Source organism: Elaeis guineensis, chromosome 16 (assembly GCF_000442705.2).
Source record: "Elaeis guineensis isolate ETL-2024a chromosome 16, EG11, whole genome shotgun sequence".
Taxonomy (NCBI): Eukaryota; Viridiplantae; Streptophyta; class Magnoliopsida; order Arecales; family Arecaceae; genus Elaeis; species Elaeis guineensis.
The window spans coordinates 24,604,686-24,621,785 of NC_026008.2; the positions used below are offsets into that span (position 1 = coordinate 24,604,686).

At 35.0% G+C, this 17,100-nt stretch overlaps 1 protein-coding gene across 3 annotated transcripts; it reads left to right on the plus strand.

Annotated features, from left to right (window-relative positions):
- The first annotated feature begins 251 nt into the window (after nucleotides 1-251).
- On the plus strand, nucleotides 252-6,884 carry LOC105060626 (uncharacterized). 3 transcript variants are annotated; one of them, XM_010944411.4, is made up of 9 exons: nucleotides 253-366; nucleotides 1,218-1,354; nucleotides 2,206-2,274; nucleotides 2,654-2,683; nucleotides 3,889-3,921; nucleotides 4,436-4,506; nucleotides 4,795-4,876; nucleotides 6,481-6,570; nucleotides 6,663-6,884. In XM_010944411.4, the coding sequence occupies exons 2-9, from the start codon at nucleotides 1,253-1,255 to the stop codon at nucleotides 6,705-6,707; spliced, it is 522 nt and encodes a 173-aa protein (XP_010942713.1). In that variant the 5' UTR covers nucleotides 253-366; nucleotides 1,218-1,252; the 3' UTR covers nucleotides 6,708-6,884. The 3 variants fall into 3 exon arrangements, with proteins under 3 accessions (XP_073106489.1, XP_010942713.1, XP_010942714.1); XM_073250388.1 differs by lacking the exon at nucleotides 6,663-6,884 and having other exon boundaries at nucleotides 252-366; nucleotides 6,423-6,562; XM_010944412.4 differs by lacking the exon at nucleotides 2,654-2,683.
- The last annotated feature ends 10,216 nt before the right edge of the window (nucleotides 6,885-17,100 follow it).

Sequence of the window (17,100 nt, forward strand, 5' to 3'; positions counted from 1 at the left end):
AAAGATCTAAAAGATTTCTCATGGACCTCACAGTTAATAGTGTGTTGCGTTCGAGTCTAAAGTCATGACCCAAAAGAAAACCAAGTGGGATTTGGTCATGCTTGCTTAGGTACCATTGGCAATCTGGCCCGATTTTTGACCTGGTAAATTTTTCTAATATGTATTCAAGACGAGGAGGTATATGCAAACGTGGATGCAGCAATAGCAGCGAACGTAGACGTAATATTCGAAGTTTTAAATGAAAAATAGCCATTTTCATATAATGCCCCGGTCAACATTAATATTACGTTAATTATTTCCCTTCGTTCGGGCGGGCTCTCATTCGAAACGGGATCTCGTCCCCGACGCTCCGTTCTGCCCTTCCTGGTGAGTTCCATCCTCTTCTTCTCCCTCTTCCCCTTCCGGCAGGCAGCCACTGGAACCCCGATTCCAACAACCCTTCTTACGCCAGAAACCTAATCCTAACCTTAATCCCTCTCTCGTGGTGTAACTCTAACCCTAGCCCTCACGTTTTCTCTTGTCGGAGCCCTAATTAAGGGACATTTGCGCGTAACCGAATGCGGCACATTGTGATGCATGGTTATTTACGGGAGTGTTTTGCTTTCTTCCTTTTTTGTTTTTCGGTGCCAGATTCTGATTTGATAAACATTTTTGGTGACTGAGGAAATACAAATGAGAAAATGCAATATCTTGTTGGTATTAAATCATAGTTGGTTGAATGTTCCCTTGTTACACGTTTTTTTCATCTCTCTTGGATATGCTACTAATTTTTTCACTGTTAAATCTCATTTGCATATCGAGCTGCCTGTGATTTGAGTTTTTTTTTTTCCCTTTCAATTTTCTCTGATGCTGGTTTTGTTTAGCTAAAAAGAATGTTCTATTTTTGAAAAATTAAGCTTTTTCTAACATCTCGGAAATAATTTGTGTATAATTTGATTTGCTTGCATATCTATGATTGCTATGTGCTCTGACTCTTTTTTTATACTTAAATGCTCGTCACCTTTATTGGCGTTCTTAAACCCAGCTGGGTACTCGATTTGTCCCCTTTGATGGTGCCATTCCACCGAAATTTTATGACAAAACAGATTTATAAAGAAGTTTACCAGATCCAAAACCCAAAACTGCAGAATTGCAGTTTCAGAGAACTCTAGTTCTTGGTTTAGCTCCTTATGGCCCTTCTGTGATGCCATTCTTTCCGGTGCTTTTTGGGTTTCAAGATTGGTGGCTGGAGTCATAGCTTCACAATCCCTCAATGGCCCATCACACCAATCTGCCAATGAGTTCGAGGCATTTGAATCTCAAGAAGTCCTTTAAGCTGGGCATTCGATCGCTACTCACTGCATTCTCCAAAGAGGTGATTGTGCCATCTCTGTTCTCTGCCTTAAAACTTCCAATGCATCAAAATCTGTTCTTTTTCTATTTTCCCTCCTAATCTTATGCATTTACTACCCATGATAGTGAAATGATATGTCTGAGGATAAATATTGGTTTTGTTTGGTCATTTGATGGAAGATGCATTCTTAAAATCAGACCTTTATAAGAAGCATAAAGTTTAGATGTGTTGCTTGCATGGGGAAAAGTGGTGCTGAGATACTGTCAAGAAGAATTTTTTTTTTATGTGAGAAACTTCATCAAATACAGTTTACAATCCCGTTATCTCACAATAGATCCATACAGTCTTGATACATACTTTTAAAAATGTGCACACTTGAATTACCTAATGTAGGAGATAATCACCTTTTCAGGGATGGAGAAAATGAAGCTATCAATCTAGATTATATACATTGACCAAGAGAATGGACCACCCTTTTGTCTTGGAACAATTGACACCTTCAGCAACTATAAACATTTGCAACTTCAGCAATGACCTTCTCATTATGACTTATCTTCTATTAGCAAGGCAAACTGATTGATATAGAACTAATCTAACTGTCCTTATGAAGAGTTATTCTGGTTACATTGTCTTGTTTGCTCTAATATCTCATACCTTTTTATTTATTTAATTGAATAAATCCCTATTTTAACCAGTCAACTTCAACAAAATGAAGCAAATTGTCTGAATTGGGTCTAGTATGAGTCCTTTGGTTGTGTAGATGTGTTTTTACCCTTTTAATTTCAGGACATTGATTCTAGTCCATCTCATTAATACGTTGAGCCTTTATCCTAAAAGCAAGGATGATTTTTTTGTGTATTATGAATCTGTAGGATGTGCACAAAGCATTTTCAACATTTACAGATGCTGAAAGAGATAGCCTCTACTGCATATTTATTCAGGTGACAATTTTATCCATGTCTTTCTGACCTTGCATGTATGAAGAACATATATTGTGCTATCTCTCAAGTCAGGAATATGTCATAGATTTGAGTTAGGATTTTAATAGAAACAGAAGCATAAATGCTAGATATAGCAATGATTTCTTGAATCCAGCTTTTTGAAACTACAAATTTCATTTCATTTTGTTTATTCAGTGATTTGGTAGTTGATGCCTTCATACATTTGCACCTTTGCCCGCAATGGATTGAAGTAAATTCAATGCCATAATTTGTTGTCAGTTGTCCAGCAAAGGTCTTGTTTATTTCTGTGCAAGAGAGTGCTTGTCCGACATAACGGCTGCTAAGCTAGTTTTTTGTCCCTTTGCTATCTTACTTTCAGGTCATCAAATCATTGCATGAAAATATAGAGGTATGTATTGCATGCTCTTTACCATTTCATGCTTCTTTGTTAGTGGCACCTTACTTGCATGTATTATCTAAGTTTATGAAATATGAAGCATGCACCCACCGTATCTTGACTTCGATGATGGTCCTTTTATCAATAGCTTCGTATCTGGTGCGCTTTAATTGCGTGCACATCATTGGGTAAGTTATACAGATTGACATACGTTAGGATGGTATCATTATGTTGTATGTAATGGTTAAAACTTAGATAATTTGAGCCCTGTTGGACATGGAAAATATATCTGTACTAAATAATCTGAGCAAACCTGTAAGTGCACTGGTTGACTTGGTGAAGCCATTGGATGTTGGATACCAATGATCTGGCTCTGATCCTGCTTTCACCCCTATGTTACCTGGACATGTGACATGGGTGTCATGTGTCCAAGCGTCCAAAAGTGTCGGATACAGGCTATTTCAAAAGTTTGGACACTGACAGTTGATATTGTATACATGTGTCCTTAAATATGTATGGCTATATGTATATAATGTATAATTTGTTGGATCAATTGCTTTTTAAGTTCTTAGAATTCATAAATCCTTTGCTGAATGTTGTGTTAGACTTCAAAACTCTTGGGTATAATATCAAAAGTTGATATGTAACCATGATGTCATTATGGTTCACTGATTTGAAATGTGAAGGAGTGTCATGAAGTGTCTGGATGTCGGGGTGTCCAAGTGTCTGGACATGGCAAAAAAAACCTAGATGTTGAAGTGTACAGGTAATTTTGCCTCCACCTTATTTTGGCCAGGCTTTCTCTCCATTCCTACTTCTAGAAAGAAAAGGAAGACCTCACCTGATAGAGCTGGTTGACGATTCCATTGATTTTTTGGCATCTTCAACTGAAAATTTTAGAAAGTAAAAAAGATTAGATCTGATATTTTTAATTTAACCCAGTAGGATTCTGTCACCCTGAACCTAATTTGAATCGGCAACTCCTGAATCTAGGTGAGCTATACTTGAGCTGCTATGATTATCTAACACTTTTGGCTTGAATTTTATGGAATAATAATTAAACATTGGTGTAGTGAGACATGTGATTAATTTCTGCTTATATATTTATATACTGGTTTCAGTTTTCTTTTTCCACCCATTATTGTGAAAATTTGCAATTTGGTTCTATTTTATGTCCTCCATGTAGATCATTTGAATTGTTTCTTGGTATTTTGCAGGAGGAGTTTGAGTCTATATGTCATGAAACAGAGGTGCTCTTTATCAGATACTATGCCTTTTCTTTTTTGAATATTATACTGAAAATAATGTTCTGTTAGTAATTTGCCAAACGGTTGTTCTTAGTTTAATCTTTCTTGTTATTTGCATGCCAATGCATGTGAAGTCATCTAGGTAATTTCATAGGAGTTTATGAATTTATTTTGCAGGAACATTTGAGTCTATAAATGTTGTAACTAAATCAGGTTCTTGGTTCTCTCACTGAACTTCAACCCACACTCAGATTTTCTCACTAAAACACACTCTGATAGATTTCTGGTGCACCTAACAAAACCTGTAGTTCTCTTATAGTGCTATCCACCCATCTGATGAACTTGCATATGTTCAATCTCAAATCATCATCAAGTTGGCCTTAGAGATTATGTATGTGTGTGTGTGTGTGTGTGCGTGTGTAAATGCAATCACAAATATCTTGTATGAAATTAAATATTCTATGCAATATATTCTAATTTAGAAAAGGATTATTTATACAAGTTTGATTTATCACAGGTAGGTACAGCTCTTAACATGGTGGAGCATCTAGTGGAAGAGCATAATCTTGACATTCTGTCTTCAGATAAGTAAGTACTGCTTTTATTTTTTTTATTTTTGAAGGGATGGAAAACATGATGATTTACCTGGAACCATACTGCTTTAAATTGATAATCGTAGAAAATTGAGATCATATACCATTTATACCTGTTGTGTGGTCTAGAGGGAGAATTATATATAGAGACACCTTTGTTTTAAATGTGTGTTTGTGTTTCTGTAAGCTTTTTGCATCGATGATCATGCTTTATCTGTTAGAGTAGCTGTCAATAATGATCTGCAAAACTGGTCTTATTGATGATTGACTGACTGAAAAGCAGGACAAACATAGAAGACATCAGAGAGAAGATCACAAAAGCAAAGAAGGATGAAATTCAACATTTGACGAGTCTGTTACTATGGGTAACTTTACTGATAGAACCCCTGTATCCTTTGATAAAGTTGTTATTTCCTTTCAAATAGTAAATATGTTTTTAATGGCTTAAGATTCACTGGTGCCTTTATGACCAAGGGTTGAAATCTTGTGCCTATCAGCCTTGTACTGGCCTCATATAGCCCATATTGAGGTGTCTCAACTCTGTAACACTTGGTACACTTTTCCCCCTTATTTATGTGAATACATATCAATGCCTGCCACCCTTGTATCACCCCACTTCGAGGATCCTACCATACCGGCCAGCCATCATATAATGCTGATCCTTGAGATTTGAATCCTGCTTATGACTAATGAGCTTAAATTAATTTAATTCCTTCTTTGTAGCAAGCAAGGTAGAAATCTTGTATTGTACGTATGCCTCCATGCTGTACCTCACAGCATACTGCAGTAATTATCTTTGAATGCAAAATTAGAAATATTACAATCTTTAAATTGGAATGGATAATGTTAATGTGCAGAGGTTCTTGGTAGAACAGAATGATGATGATCTACTGGAACAGCAACTTATTTAGTAGGAAACTATTGTTTTACCCTGCATGAGTGACATCACACAAGCTATTAGTAGATTTAGTGGTCTTATTTTGATGTTGTCTGCTGGATTACCTCCTTTAGCGGCTCATTATTCATCGGATATTGTTTCATATGGCATAAAGTATGTTCTTTTTATTCATTCACTGGGTTCAATCAGTAAAGTAATGCTTAGTGTTTCTAGCATTAACACATACATGTACAGTGTTAATAATGTTGTCTTTTAAGACTAAGAATATACAGGTATCAAGAAGTATCTTTCTGCTCACAACTTTTTCTTGATTCCTTTTTTTTTTTTTGCTCTTGGCTAGGTAAGGAAAAACAAGCACTCGCATACTCTGCATGTTAAATGCCCCATTTATTCACTTCATCAATTCAAAGCCCCATTTATTCACTTCATCAATTCAAAGGATAGACAATTCAAACATCTTTAACTTTTTTCCTTCAATTCCTAATGTACTAAAAACAGTTCTGGTGTTTGTAAGTTAATGTTAGGCAATGACTGAGATAAGCGCTGATGGGAAAATAAATGATTGATTCAGGGCAAGAGGGTTGTAAAAGTGCTCAAAGCAATGATGTCATGAACCAACTACAAAATTAGCAACCTTCCTATGAATATCTTTCCTATATAATCAATTATATGGAGACAAATGCTGCTACGTATATGAACATTTATAAGGGCAAGAGGGTTGTAAAAGTGCTCAAAGCAATGATGTCATGAACCAACTACAAAATTAGCAACCTTCCTATGAATATCTTTCCTATATAATCAATTATATGGAGACAAATGCTGCTACATATATGAACATTTATAACAATCTTTTAACTATAAAAGAACCTTTGAAAATTTATGACTCACTATAAAGGTGTAGATCAATACCTAAACTGCAGGCTGTTTTAGGATTCTACATGCTTATTCCTAAGATGACTAAATGCCATGGCAGGTATTTGCAACATACCTGATTCATATGCTATATTTGACAGGACTATATGCATGCAGCATTAGGCTTAGCACTATTGAAACCTGTGACTTTTGGTTCAGGCTGAAGAACAAAATGATAACATGAAGGCTCGCATTAAATCCCTCAAGGAGAGGCGGAACTTTCCAGTCACTGCAGATGCTGTTGAGAAAGTATCTTGACAACCTCATCTTTCCTTTCATTACGAATAACAAGATTTATCTTGCTTATCATGTCAGTTTTGCTTCTTGCGTATATTTTGCAGTTGAGAAGCTGGAATGAGAACTATGAACGGTATAATAGCAACTGAACTGGTCGCAGCCTTCATTGTTATAGTATCTTCCTTGTTGTATTTGATAGACTTCCGTGTGTGCTAAAACTAGCTTAAGCCATGAGAACACTGATGCTGAATTCTTCTATGGAATTCCATCTTCACCATAAAACAAAATATTTGTGAGTGTTAATAGTGCAGCAAAATTATGAGCAAGATGCAAAGTGATGTCTTTGGTACTTGCATGTGATTTAGAGTGGAGTCTAAAGGCTGATGTCCATTTTATATGTAGGAAAAAACCTTTTCACCTGGTAGGAGCCAAGAACCATCATCGACAGTCTGCTTCTTTTGTAGAAAAATTGGAATTTTATTGTCTTGATCAAATGTTCATTTACTTCACCAATTAGAAGGATAGCCAATCTGAATATCTTTTATCTCTGTGGAGGGGGTTAGACTAGCATTGAAAGTTCTTGAAATCTGCCATGGTAGCAGATGAATCCTGCAACTGAATTTGTCAGAAGTTTTCACAATCTTAGGGAGAAAAGGTTGCCCTAGAGATAGTTCCAATTCCACAAACTTTGAAGTTAGGATCCATCTCTGGGAAGAACCAGTTTCCCTTTCTGATAGATGGGCAGCTCTTCTATCTGAAAGCTCAAGTAGTCTACTCATCTGAAAGAAAGATGCAAAACTAAAATATGAAAAGGTGCACTGATCAACAGTTCCCAGGAGGGCAACAAACACTAAATCTTTGTTGCAGGAGATAAATTTATGCCTCCTAAATGAAATCTGAACCCAGAGTTTTGGGACCTTGCAAGTTGATGCAATCATATTCATCAATATGAATTTAGAGGAACAGAGGCTAGGCTTCTCGATTGGTTTGTTCTTTGGTTCATGATGATTTTATTGCAAAGTCAACTCCAGGTCCATAAGAGTAGTATGGTCCAGTGAATGTGTTCCTGCACTTGGGGGAAAAGAACCAGGGTGCATTACAGGTGCATTGCCCGTAGGGCAACAACACAGGCTAGAGCCGACGTTTTTATGTAGGCCAAGATCCCAGTTTGTAATGGTTTTAGGCAGCATATATGAAAATCGTGGTCCTATTATCTTGGTCAACATAAGCTGATAAAATCCAAAATATTGACCGATGCAATTATTCATGTCAACTGATATTCCCAATCTTTTTTTATTTATGTAAATAGTTTTTTTTTTAACTAATAAATTTAGAAATTAATATTTAAGTGTAGTTGTTAATCTCAAATTTACTATATTGACATAGATATTGATATCTTGATTCTTAAATATCAGTTGATGTCTCGGAAAATCAAAGTTCTCTTCGAATTTCTCAACTTATCATAATGCAGATTTATCTTAGTCTTGGCACCCATTTAGGTAATTGATATATTGGGATTTAAAATTCCTAAACTAGAGAAAGCAAGCTATTGAAACACTTCTATTTTTCAACTGTCAATGTATAGGAGCACTAATAAGGAACAAATTGACTTGATAATAAGACTTGAAACATATAAGAGAGAGAGAGAGAGTGAGAGTGTGCATTACCTCTGCTCAGATTTTGGGTAGCTTATTTTGTTGTTCTTTCCTTTTCATTTTTTTGGGAGGGGAAGGAGGGGAGAGATTCAATTTTTGGATAAAAATAAGAATTTTTTGGACAAAATATGTTCCTTTGTTTTCTCCTTGATTAATATAAATACTAAATTGCGAAATATTGATACTTATGCTGCTTTGTTTCCTTTTTCTAGACCTTCAACATCCGAGGAATGTACTCTCTGATCTCAGTGTTTATTTAGCAAATTAAGACTTCCTACTTCGGGCAATAGACTAGCTCGCAATAACCATGATCTGGACAGCGCAATTTCTGGAAAAATCCTGGAATAAGCGCAGAGAGGTTCTAATTAGAGGTACAAACTGTGACCATCTTAGAACCATTTGGGCCTTAAACAAGGTGGACTTCTTTCTAACTCTGACCACCATTTGGGATGGCCAGATGGAGCCCAGACAGAGACTCAAAAACGCCTACTCATTCCATGTCGTAAACTGTATTAGCTAAGCACTCATGTCTAGCTTTTAGAATTCATGTTGGACACATTGTATTAGACATGTATTACATATCCAATGCTTAGGTACTCGTCATATTATTTAGTCTCCAAGTTTTAGAAATTGGTAGAGAGTTGGACTACAACAATAAGTTTGACCCAGTATGATAACAATAAAATAAACATTCCTTTCTTTTTAGAGTTTAGTCAAGAATGGAGATATTATAATAAATCTGTAAAGTACTAATTTTCTATAATGAAGTTTGGATGAGATACATGTCGGCCATAAATTTTTAACAAATAATCTCTTAATATTTTTTTCTCTACAATACATACTAGCATAGTTATTAATAGCATGCCATAAATTCTCTCGATTCAAAACTCAATTTTTGAATTTTAAATTTAAATTATTGTTGCAATCTTTTTCTTATTTTTTGATCTATTTTTTCTCAATTCAAATTTATATTCAAATTTTGAATTTGAATTGTTACATAAATATTTTTCTTATTTTACACGTACATACTATATATATTCAATACATACTCAAAGAAATCCCAACAAATCAAGTGGGATTTTTAGCTATCTTATCACTATCTTTCTTATCCAAACCCAGCCCTTCTTCTCATATCAGAAATTTTCATTTTAGTAATATTAATAACATCACATTCTTCATTTGAACTTGAATCTTCTCCTGCTACCTCTCTTGTCATCTCTAATATCTCAAATCTAATCCCAATCAAATTTGATGGCAGCAATTATTTTCTTTGGAAGTTTCTCTTTGAACTAATTCTATGGGGATATAAGCTTATGCCCTTCATTGATAGCTTGCTTCCACTATCTTCCTCAATGCATCCAACTTATGCTTCATAGTACAAACGTGATCAAATGCTGCTTGTTTGGATCAATGCTACATTAACAAAATCGGCTTTTCCTTATATAGTTGGAGTCACCTCAGCCAAACAAGCATGGGGTACTACTCTCTCTCATCATTTTGCATCCTTTGCTTATCATATCATGATCATGAAACGGTAACCTTATCACATTAAAAAAGGAACACCCTCTATACAAGATTATCTCCAGTAATTTAAAGTTCTTGCAGATAAGTTAGCTGCATATGGATCACTAATAAGTAACGATGATTTGCTTATATGCATCCTAGATGGATAGCTTTCTCCATCTTATCGTTTATTCTCTTCTTCAATTCAGATTTGTGCTTGCATCTATTCTCTTTCTCTTAAAGAACTCCATACTTTATTAATTTGTGAGAAAATTAGTCTTATAGAAGAGGCCTCTATGCAATCTATAACCATATTTATTGCCTAAAGACCTATTAAAGCATTGAATCCAAGCCGTGGTTTTACTCACCGTGGAAATAATCAGCATCATAATACTGGCCGATGATCGAACACCCTTCAAGTGATGGCATCCTGTCCTTTCCTAATGAGCATTTTTGTTTCTTTTCCTTACATGGTCGCTCTACACAGTCCACTGGACCAACTTGCCACATTTGTCGTAAGGTTGAACATATTATCATCGATTGCTATCGTCACATGAACTATACATATCAAGGTCATCATCCTCCATAGAAACTTGTTATTATGATGGCTACTTCCTCACTCACTGATAATAATACTTGGTATTTTGATATTGATGCTACTTATCATATCACTATTGAGCTAAACATGTTATCTGTTTCATCAAAATATGATGGTTCTAATAATATCCAAGTTGGCAATGGACAAAGTTTATCTGTCTCTCATGTTGATTCATCTTCTATCACTAATCATAGAAATAAATTTTACTTATCTGATATTCTTCGTTATCCTCAGGCCTCTATAAATCTCTTATCTGTAAATCATTTCTCTCATGATAATGACTGTTATTTCTTATTTGATGAATTTGACTTTGTTGTCAAGGACAAGAAATCAGAAATGACGTATCATGGGATGACTAAGAATGGACTCTATTCTTTCAATTTTCTTGCAAAAGATGCATAAGATCACTGACCAGCGGCCCATATTAGTCATCGCATCTCCATTGACCTTTGGCATCATCATCTCAGCCATCAATCTCACGATATCCACTCTTCTATTTTGTCATCTCTTTCAATTTCAAATAAGCCAAAACAAACTCTATGTTTATCTTGCCAATTAGAAAAAAACAGAAAGTTATCATTTTATTTATTTGTTTCAGCTTCTCAATGTCCTCTAGAAATAATATATTGGGATGTTCGGGGACCTTCCTCTACTCTTTAATTTTCAAACTTTTCTTGTATTATTTTTTAATGATTTTTCATGTTTTCATGGTTGTTTTCCATGCATTATAAATCTAATTTCTTTGATATTTTTATCTCTTTTAAAGTATAAGTTGAGTATTTATTTAATATTAAAGTTAAAATCTTCTATTCTGATGGGGGTGGTGAATTTAAGAGCAATATTCTTAAACATTTTGTCTTTATATTGGCATGATACACCAATTTTCTTGACGTCATACTTCGGAACCAAATAGAATTGTCGATAAGAAACATCATCACATAGTTGAAATTAGACTTACACTTCTTGCTCATGCATCTCATCGTCCAAAATTTTGGTTAAAAGTATTTTTTACTATAGTATATTTAATAAATCAAATATCTATATTGTTTCTTATCTCAAAATTTCACCATATGAGAAGCTTTTTCAAAAATCTCCTAACTATTCTCATTTATGAGCTTTCGGTTCTTTATTTTTTTCCTTAGTTTCGACCATAGATATCCAATAAACTAAAATTTTGATCCACTAAATGTTGTGTCTTAGGATATAGCATGGTTCACAAAGGGTATAGATGTGTTGATTTAGTGAAAGTATATTATTGTCACCGGCAATAGTAACATTGCTTTTCACAAGCTTATTATTGAACTTGTCGATTCATTTAAGATGAAGGATATGAATTTATTATCATATTTTTTTGGCATCCAAGTGGATCGATCGAGTAATAAAATTTTCTTACGTCAAGCCAAATATATTCTAGACTTATCACAATGCACTGACATGTTTGAATGCAAACCATATTCAAGTCCTTGCTCTATTGACAAGCTAGGTTATATGGATCGCCCTCCTCTTGATGATCATTCATTTTATCGGAGTATTGTTGGAGCCATCCAATATATAACCTTAACATGGCCAGATATAGCTTTCTCAGTCAACCAGGTCTATCAATTTTTATAATATCTAATAGAGGCCCATATGATAGCAGTCAAATGAATATTTTGATTTCTGAAAGGCATCATCGCTTTTGGACTTTAGCTATAACCAGACCCATTAAATCTTATTGCATACTCAGATGTAGATTGGGCAGGCAGTCCTATTGATAGACGTTCTATAAGTGACTTTTATATTTTTTCTTAGATCTAACTCTATTTCTTGGGGTGCTAAAAAGCAACAAACAGTCACTCAATCATCAACTGAAGTGGAGTAATGATGTCTTTTCCAAACTACTGCCTTATGCTCTCTATTACTTGTATTGCATATTTCTCTCCATTTAGTTTCTTTAATTTGGTGTGGCAATGATTCGACCATCTCTCTTGCCTTCAATCCAATATTTCATACAATAATCAAACATATCAAGATCGACTATCACTATGTTCGAGAATTGATAGGTTGTAAACTTTTAGATATTAACTCTTCCATAGATTAAGTCGCTGACATTTTTATTAAAGATCTTCACTCCAAACATGTTTAATTTTTATAGTCCAAGCTTCACACTCAACCGAATGCTCAGTCTGAAGGGGTATAATAATATGCCATAAATTCTCTTGATTCAAAATTTAATTTTTAAATTTTTAATTTAAATTATTGTTGTAATTCTTTTCTTATTTTTTTCCTACTTTTTCTCAATTCAAATTCAAATTCAAAATTTGAATTTGAATTATTGCTGAAATATTTTTCTTATTTTACAATCTACATGCTCTATGTGTTCAATACATACTCAAATAAATCCCAATGAATCAAGTTGGATTTTTAGCCATCTTATTGTATTTCTTTCAATTATTAAAAACAAACTAGAGATCAACTTAGCCAAGAGGTTGTGTAACTATTAGATCATTGAGTCGAGGTTGAGTTTATATAAAAATATTAAGAAAATAAAAGTATAGAAAAATTAAGGGGGTGGGGAGAGAAGGAGGTCATGGTAGGCCATAGAGGTAGAAGAGCTCAAGACCTCGAGAGCTCGAGAGAGAGAGAGCTGTTGGGTGCTATGGTTAGTTGCCATATAGGTTGCAGCTACAATGGGTTGCTGGGAGGTTTGAGAGGAGGAGGCATAGAGAGTGAGATATTATGCCTCCACTGGTGTCATCATTTGCCATCAATTTTTTTGTTTGACCATCGAAGAAAGAATATGGGAGGATGGAGAAGAAAGAGGCCAAAAAAAATAAGATAAATTTAGGATTTATTTTTAAAAATATTAATATTGAAAGAGTAAAGTTTCTTTTGATTTTAAAATAAGATTAGATTATAATTGAATTTGTTTAAGTTTTGTAATCAATAGAGATAAAACTAAAAGTTTTGTGGAATTAATTGTGATATTAGTTTTGCCAAAAAGTTGATTAATTTGGTGGGTTTTACCAAGGTTTATTGCAACCCTAGTCTTTTAGAGAAATCACACTAGTGAGTATTTGAGTTTACTATGTTTTTTATTTGATTAACTGGTCTAGTCTAATCTAGTTCATTTTTAATCACTATTATATTAGTTAAATAATTTTTTCTTCTAGGTATCCGCATACCCCTTTTTCTCCTAGCTGAGTCAAACACTTGGATATATATGGATATTTGATTTTATGTCTATTTTCAAATAACATTAATTATAAAAATTTTTTTCTTTATGAGAATGGTGCAATATATTATATTTTTTCTTTAATCTAGCCAGAGTGCACATCTTATTTTATCGACTTGGTTACACATATGCAACCTTTTGATTTGATTTTCAAGAATATAGAAGAATATGGGATGGTGGGGGGGGAGGGAGAGGGGTCGTGGTAGGCTACAATAATAGAAGAGCCCAAGAGCTTATGGGAGAGAGAGAGAGAAAGATAGAGATGTCAAGTACTATGGTTAGCTCCCATGCAAATTGTATCTACAATGATAGGTAGGAGAGACTAGAGAGAAGAGGGAGGGACAGAATAGAGAGGGAGATATTAATGCCCTCTACTAATATTATTATTTGCCATCTATATTTTTGTTTGACTATTAGGCAAAAGATATGGGAGGATGCAGAAGAAAGGGGATCAAGGAGAATATGATAGATTTAGAGTATTTTTGAAAATTTTTATTAATATCAAAAGAGTAATGTGCCTTTGATTTTGAAATAGGATTAGATTATAACTAAAATTGTTCTAGTTTTCTAGTCAATAGAGATGAATCATTTAGTTTTTTAGAATTAGTTGCAATACTAGTTTTGCCAAAAACTAGATTTTTTTTAGTACAATACCAAAAACTTGATTAACTAGGATTTATAACAACTCTAGGTAACATCCTCTACATAAGAATTATAGCATGATTGGTTCAAAGAATTAAATCATAAGAATAATTTCATTCTCTTTACTAAATACTGTGCTCAATTTGACAACACCATTTTTGTTAGATGAGAGATTGTTGTGCATAACAACCATTGTACTTTAATAATATCATTTTTTTTTCATAAATTATAGCAAATGATTTTTATAGTATAGCATATGTTTTTTTTGGTACTTACAATTGTAGTATATGATCAATTTGAGCTTTTAATGAAAAAAGTTCTCACTCTAGAGATTTTCGATTTGATGACGTCTTATAGACTGTGACTATACAGTAAATCTACATGTATGGAAAAATTATTAGATAGATCTAACCTACTAGCTTAGCTATACACTGGGCTAATAAAATCCCACCATAATGAGAAGGAAAATAGAGCACGATGAGGAGCCCTTTCCTTTCCCCTTCCCCCATTCCGATTTTGTCCCCTCCTTGTCACTATAGATATAGATATCATCCTTAGTCACCTCTTGCCTTAAGTATTTTGTCCTCCTTGGTTGCAGCCCCCTCCTCAAGGATCCCTCTGGTTGCCTCACCCATGAGCTTGCTTGCATCTACTTCTTTGCTACCTTTTTTCTCTTTTCCCCTCCATCACCATCCTTATTGCCTCATCACCATCATTGTTATCTATGATACTACCACTTGCACTGACCTCCTCTCTACCATTTGTTCTGACCTCGATCTTGAATCAAAATTCATGATCCTTCCATCGCATCAAAAAGAGGAGATGATGGACCATCAAATTGGGTTAAAAATTGGACCCCTCACACCATTACCATGAACGTGGTGCTCTCCTTACCCCAAGTACTCCCTTGACAATTCATTTGCTGGCCATTGCCTTCTCTAGACCCACCACTTCAACACCCTCAACAACTCCCTTGAGGAGTGGTACTCCTCCCTCTACCTCCAGAAGCATGCCAACCACCACCACCCTTCGCCCTTAACTCGCTTGCATTTCTACTATTGTCGATACCCTTACGCACTCCTTTTGCCCCCATTGCGTCCATACCAACCCCCCTTCCTTGGATTTTTTAAATTATTTTATTCAGTAAAAATCTTAGTTGACACGATGAAATTTTATTGGCTTGGTGAGTTGCTAGACTGATTCTAGCTAATGATTTTTCTCATGTTTGATGCCAACCTTTAGAAAAATTATTGGTTGAACTAGGTCCACCATCAATGAAAAGGGAGAGAATAAAATTAATTGCGATATTGGTTGAGACACGGTTGTAACCTATTTTCTTTCCATTGATGCAAGTGGATTTGTTGTAGGCCTTCACCCCAACCTCGGCCACCTGGTCCTTAATTTTGGCTGAGGCATGTAAGATTTGGCTACAGTCGACCTAGTGTAATTTGAGGAGCATGATCCTAATTCAGTAGATCAACCCAATTTAGCAAGTTGGCTATTACAGATTGCCAATCCTTCTCATAATATCAGAAAAGCCAGATGAAGAAACTCTAACTATCAGAATTCGATTACGTCCTAGAACGGTAACTACTAGCTAGCTTTGTATCACAAATGCAAGGTGTGATCCCCACCTATGTGATTCATATGCATTTTTTAGAGATGGCCAATGCCCCAGGTGTACACATCTAGTAAAGAGAGGAGAAAAAAGGGACCCCAAGGAAGTCTTTGATAGCCTCAAGATGCTTTACTACTCTCTTCTCTCTTTATTTTTCAATTCCCAGCTAACTTGAGCGTCAGAGGATCTCCACTAAAAAATTTTTCGATCAGAAATTTTTTTGCAGATCCAGTTCCAGCACCCCAGAAGCACTATCTCTATCAGCACCTAATCTTCTTCCAGAGAGATTAGTCCAACCTTATCATCTGAATTTTGACAATAACAGATTGGCAGTAGAGGAAGGGTCTTCTCTACTGTTGAAAGTCCATTTTGAGAGAGAGAATATTTTCTTACGAGGCCATGAAGAGGAGCATCAAATACGTCTCATCACTCAAATGGTGTACAGTCCAATGATGTTCAACAAGAAGTCGTAGTGCTTGAACTAGTCTAAGCACCACCACCAGCTCAACCTACACCAGTGGTCTCTAACGACCAATTCAACACCTTGTCCAGCAGGGGCAAGCCTTGACCTCTATGGTGCAAGAGATGCAGTAGGCCATTGCAACTTAGCCCATGCCAAATGCTCTGCATCGAAATCGAGCTCTATCAATAAGTTAGTAATCATCTCCTCATTATCTGAGATAGAGGCACAGTCGACACAACCGACCTGGGAACCCTGATCGAGGACAATGCATGTGTTAATTGACCTTATGGTCAGAGAAGGACTCCACTCCGAGCAACTTCTCTCCTTCTCACTAAGATCCCTATACTGCTTGGGATGCTAAGGTATTGATGTCCACAATTCGGGTTGTGTTTTAATATAGTGCAAGCACATGGTTGTGCAAAGTAACACTTTCTGTGAGTACAGATCGATCTCACAGAGATTTATATATCTTATATGTGTTCAAACTTATGTGCAAATGAGTTTTAAGAAAACAGTTGAGATGGTTGGATTAAAATATGTTAAACTTAAAAGTAAAGATGTAGAAAATCAATTTATGAAAGATATAGGATTTGCCGAATCCACTAGACCAAAAGTTAAGATAATAGTTTCGATTTATTTCTCTTATCAACCTAGTTAAGATGTATAACATAAACAAGCATAGGTTATGAATTAATAGATTATAATAATAACCTATCAAGCACCTCTCATGTATGGATTCAAACATAAGTTATGAAGTACATGTTTTAACACAACTATAATCTATCAAGCTTCACAAACAAGAGGATGGTGTTTTTGCATTAAATAAAAGATATTCCTTTCTTGCATAGA